At 40.6% G+C, this 5,606-nt stretch overlaps 1 protein-coding gene across 1 annotated transcript in view; it reads left to right on the top strand.

Annotated features, from left to right (window-relative positions):
- Window positions 1-1,950: 1,950 nt before the first annotated feature.
- LOC101858853 overlaps window positions 1,951-5,606 on the top strand; it is a 9,315-nt gene continuing 5,659 nt past the window's right edge. Inside the window, exons 1-2 of the mRNA XM_005095621.3 lie at window positions 1,951-2,303; window positions 4,660-4,715. Of these exons, the coding sequence (XP_005095678.1) occupies window positions 2,245-2,303; window positions 4,660-4,715 (115 nt within the window). The 5' untranslated portion in view covers window positions 1,951-2,244. The remainder of the gene's footprint in view (window positions 2,304-4,659; window positions 4,716-5,606) is intronic.

Genomic DNA, 5,606 nt, shown 5'->3' with positions numbered 1-5,606 from the left:
AGGAGGAGAGATCAATTTAAAGGACGATAGATGTTTGATAGGAAAGAAGGAGCAGACCACACCAGGGCAGCCGCCAAACACTCACTTATAGCTTTGAACATCTTGCCCTTCCCTAGAAAAATAAAAGACAAAAGAGGCACAGGTGAACCAGAAACGACTGGACAGGGAACTTAAACTAATGGGCGACGGGTAAGGTTCAGGATGATTATTTATAGTTTTCTTTTAGAGCACCCCATCAGAGAATTGAGTGTGGGTGGTTGGCGGATGCTCTGGTGTGGTTTGCTCATTCTTTCCTATCAAACATCGGTAGTCCTTATCTCCCCTCCTTCTTTTTTGTGTATATTACTCTTTTGTAACACATAATCTATTCTTCGGCACTTATATATGACCTTATTGTGTTGCAAGTGTCGTAAAACTCTTACTAAAACAAAAGAGTATTGAGTGGCACACCATGAATGCCAGTGTCTATTTCAGATCTGGCACTTGATGGTGATTATGACAGTACCATAGCTACTTTCCTATCAAACATCTATTGACTTCATCTCTCCTCTGCCTTTTCTTTGTTGTATGTTACTCTCTAACTCTAAACCCCCCCCCCCCCCCCCGGGGCAGTGCCACGGACTGAAGTGTCTTTAGGCCATTCCCAAAGGGGGACATTTCTCGTTCAAGGATAGTAAAATTGTAAATGGGCTGACTCATGTCACGCTCATAACTGTGCCTGATCTACAACAGGGAACTGCTGCCTTTTCTTTCCTGGTCCTTACTATTGTCATTTTCCTCTTCTTCTTTTGTATGTTTGTCACTCTCTTGTGACCTGCTATTTTGGGTGCCTTGATAGTCGAAGCAGACCTTGTGCTGTTGAAGCTAGAGAGGTGAGCAGTCTAAGTCTGATTCCCTGTAAAGACTTCTCTGTTGACACCCACCTCTTGGCGCTCATATGACCTTATGCAGTTGTGAGCGCCATAAAACCCTCTACTATATAAAATAAATATAACTCTAATAACACCTCTAATAATATAAACGTATAAATTGTGTTTCATGAGTCATAAAACTCTTTTATTTCTAGAGAATCTCAAGACTTACGGGGAGTCGCTGATGGGGGCTGCAATATCAGTAACCTGAGATATGATGCAGATGATACAGTCCTGTGGCAATAAGCTCTAAAAAAAAAGAAAAAAAAGAAAAGAAAGAAAAAAAGAAAGGGGGAGAAAAAAGAAAAAACCCCTGTATTTTCCGGATCCTTAAGTTTAAGCATCACCAGTACGGTAGCTCGGGTGGGATGCAAAGAGGGAGGGGCTGCGGTGCAGTTTATTTTTAAAGGGAGGGAATCATAGATACTGTTCATGTCGTGGTCATTTTCAAAGTACTTTCCCTTGGTTGCCTCAGACTCTTCTTTTGATCGGAGACCGAGACGACCTTAAATCTGTCCCCGCAGTTTTGTGAAAAAAAAAATTACTGAAATTATGCAAACTGAGTCCAAAATAGTGAAATTGTGCGATTCTGTTAATTCTAGCAAAGAATGATAAAGGAAAATAATAATGATAAATTGTGCAAAAAATAATCAAATTTTGCTAAATTATGCGGGGTGCATAAAACCACGGGGACTGCCAAAATAAAAAAGCACGTCTCGTCCCAGACCAATCACTGGTTTTGATCCGTGCCCAGACGTTCGACCAAAGAGAGAATCTTTGGTTCGACGTGTGAAACATTGAGTGCAGATGAGGGATCGATGAAGAAACAACAACAACAACAAACTGGGGGGAAAAAGTCATTTTGTTCTGTTATTAACAGCTTTACAGTAATATGTACAGTGTGTGTGGGTGTAGTGTCTGAACCTTTCTCTTCGATTTATAGCCCTGAAGATTCTTTCTCACAATATTACTAGATCTAGATCTAGATCTAGAAAGAGCAAATTTTTCGAACACCAGAAACCGGTTTTGTGACAGTGAAGCAACATATGTGTCTAAAAATAAATGTGTGGGATTTCCCGCTTGGCTTTGCGTTCAGTGTTCACATAGCCAAGTCAGTTGTGTTGCTTGAGGAAAGTCAGGAAAATGAAGTGCCACATTGACACACCGGTCATAATTTGATGCAGGGAGTTAGACATATTTGAACCGTAACAACACGTGGATATATAGAAGTAGTAGGACGTGTCTTGCAGTGGCACCTGTATACAATATAACCACCCTCGATCTCCACTGATTTTGAGCAAGACTTCTACAACTACAAGTTGTGTTTGCCACGATGTCGGATGCAGCTAGATCTGGGTCTGCGTCTGAGCAGGAAGACCCCCCAAACGAAGGGTAAGTTCAGTTTGCGCTGTCGTCTAGATCTAGATCTAATCTAGATCTAATTCTTGTCGCTAAATAGTGTTTGTTTTATCTTGAGCGGAACGACGTTTTACAAACGGCTGCGCCTGGATGAGGGACGCCTCTGATACATTAGGTTTAGTTTGTTTCTTCCCCACTGTTGTTTCTATCTTGCTCTGTCTTCGTCTTATCCTCTGTACGTTATAGATCTAGACTAGTCCCTGACAAGACCATAATAATTAAAGTGTCCTTTAACGTGCTTCACTTTACTCAAACGGAACTAACTAAACTATTATGACCGCTGGTATTTTCCATCCCATCTTAAAGTTGAGTTGGTCTCTCTTTGTAAATAAAACTTTCTGTAATTCAGCATTCGTGGAATATTACAGATATCGTTGGGGTGACGCAAGATTATCAAACCTTTTTAGACAAAGAAAGCGAGTTTTATATTAATTTTAAGGGCCATTTAAAACTATATAGTTGTCAAGAGATAAATCGTAAAAACAAGCAATGAACAAAGATAACAGTGCTTCTTCTATTTATTGTATGCTGTACATGATTATGATTTGCCATTGAAAAATGACTAAGAATCTAAAAATAGCTGTTTGTGAAGTTTCCGCGGAGGCAAGTCTTATCGGGTATTCCCGGTCTGTCGTCACGGCGTGGGTGGGGAAACCTTTAGTGGGGGAGGGGCTACGGCTGAAAGTCCCGATTCGGCTCAAAACTATGGATTTCACGTTGTGGGCATTTTTAGCTTCTTCAGCCTCTCTTACAACTATTTCATCACACAGATTTGTAGATGTATGGTTTGTTAAGATGCATGCAAAAAAAAAATCCCCCAATTTATTTCCATGAAAAATAAGTGCATGTGGTATTAATTACGTAAGATGTGTCAACGAAATCCAATATGGCCGCCGTATCCATGGAATCGAAACTTTTTTCTCAAATTTGCTTGCTGATTTTAAGACTCCTGACTATGCTTGTTATATGTGTGAATTTTGGTAGCATTTGGTCAACTAATAAGCGAGATAAAGCAATCAGCTGTAGCCCCCCCCCCCCCTCTTAAAAAAGAAGGAAAGGGACTCATGAATAAAACAACAAAAACACACAAGAGGTTGAGGAAGGAATACTGACTATATATTGCGTAAGAGTGAAATAAACCTGAAAAGCTAGGCAACTTTATTTTACCACTTGAAAATATTTGTGTAACACTAACATTTTGTCGACAGGGAAATACAATATATCCACACACATGTAGACTAACCTCCCCCCTCTCCCCCCTCCCCCCTCCCCCCCTCCCCCACGGGGGCGGTGTTACTGACTGAAGTGTAGACCATTCTCAAAGGGGGTGGGGGGGGGGGGGGCATTAACATCTCGAGTTCTTTTGCACAGTAGAATTGTAAGTGTAATTGGACTGATTCATCAATGTCACGCTCATAACTGTGCCTGAACTGCAACAGGGAACTGCTGCTTTTTCTTTCCTAATGCTTACTATCGTCATTTTCCCTCTACTTCTTTTGTATGTTTGTCCCACTCTTGTGACCCGGTATTTCTGGGGTGCCTTGATAGTCGAAGCAGACTTTGTGCTGTTGAGGCTAGAGAGATGAGCATATTAAGTCTGAGTCCCTGTAAAGACTTCTCTGTTCACATCCACTCCTTATGGCGCTCACTTGACCGTATGCCTGTCCCCGTGGTTTTATGCACCCCGCATAATTTAGCAAAATTTGATCATTTTTTGCATAATTTCTGATTTTTTCCTTTATCATTCTTTGTAAAAAATTAACAGAATCGCATAATTTCACATCTTTGGGCTCAGTTTGTATAATTTCAGAATTTTTCTTGCATAAAACGACGGGGACAGGTATGCAGTTGCGAGCGCCGTGCGTAGAACCTCTACTAAACAAAAACAACACATGTAGACTCGATTTCTAAATGCTTAGACCTACATCATGCAGTGCAATTATGTGTTAACAATTTCACAAACAGCAATCGCTTTTTTGCGGCAGTGTTATGCTATAACTTATAGATCTATGCCTTGCAATGACACAGCCTAGTACGCGACTGTCTGTCCTAAAACTAAAAGCATTGAAGCGACCTTGCCTTCTGACCACACACTCAGCGTGACACTCTCATCTCTTGAATGCTGCCTGTACGTACTGTGCTGTGCTTTCGAAATGACTGTCTTGTCTTTGCCCATGAAGTAATTTCAAGGCCAGTGTGCTGTGTCAATCTTGTCTTTTTTTCTGCCTTTTTTTGGTGAATGTTTTACGGCGCTCGCAACTGCATAATGTCATATAGTAAGACAGAAGATACTAAGATCTACTATTTTTTTCTTTCTTTTTTTCTTCAGAATGATGGATCAAGAAAGCTGGGCTGAGTTCGCTGAGATGGCAAGGGAAACTCAAGGTCGTTTATAAGAGCGTTGGATTAGAAACTTCAATTATAATACACACACACATACTCCAAGCTGTCTTTGCTATATGCCTAATTGTGAGTCGTCGTAGTGAAATCAGGCGCTCGTCAAAATAATAAAGTCTATGAAATCGGTATTTTCCCCGCCCATTGGGCTTTAACATTTTAATGAATTTTTTCCCTTTGGCTCAACATTGGTTTTGTCCGTTTAAAACCATTTTTGTGTGGCTTTTACTGAAAAACGTTGATCAAAGGAACACAAAATGTACGTTATTTACAGTTTCTGATAGTGGCCTCCCAATCTGTAGAAATCACCAAATTTTAGCAGCCATTTTCTCGCTAATTTTTTCCCTCCCACAAGGGACCCCCAACTCTTACAATCTAAAAAAAAATATCTACGTCTATACATGATCGATGGGTATTTTATTCATCTAAAGCAAGGCAAATAAACAGGTTTAAGATGATACCAATAACTCCATATGCCCAAAAATTGACGAGGGCCCGATTACACCGCGTCGCGTCGCAACTCAGTGACTTAATTAACTCTTAGAGGTCAGCATGTCGATTGACTAGACGCTGAGTTATTGTTTTGATTGGTTTGCCCCATTTATTGTCATCATACACGTGTGTATATTTACACGCGATGATGAATAACACACACACACACACACACACACACACACACACACACACACACATACACACACTAATGAACGTCGATCCTGCTCTTTGACAACAATAATTAATGACCTTTATTATTGGGGTCTATTTCTTTCTCTTTACTCAAACTTCTTTGTCTTCCCCCGGGGCAGTGCCACTAACTGAAGTGTCTTTTGGCCATTCCCAAAGGGGGGACATTTCTCGTTCAAGCATAGTAGAATTGTA

This window comes from Aplysia californica, unplaced genomic scaffold (assembly GCF_000002075.1).
Source record: "Aplysia californica isolate F4 #8 unplaced genomic scaffold, AplCal3.0 scaffold00109, whole genome shotgun sequence".
In the NCBI taxonomy this organism is placed as follows: domain Eukaryota; kingdom Metazoa; phylum Mollusca; class Gastropoda; order Aplysiida; family Aplysiidae; genus Aplysia; species Aplysia californica.
Note: the sequence above shows the minus strand (reverse complement) of the source record. Positions and strands in the feature narration are given on the sequence as shown.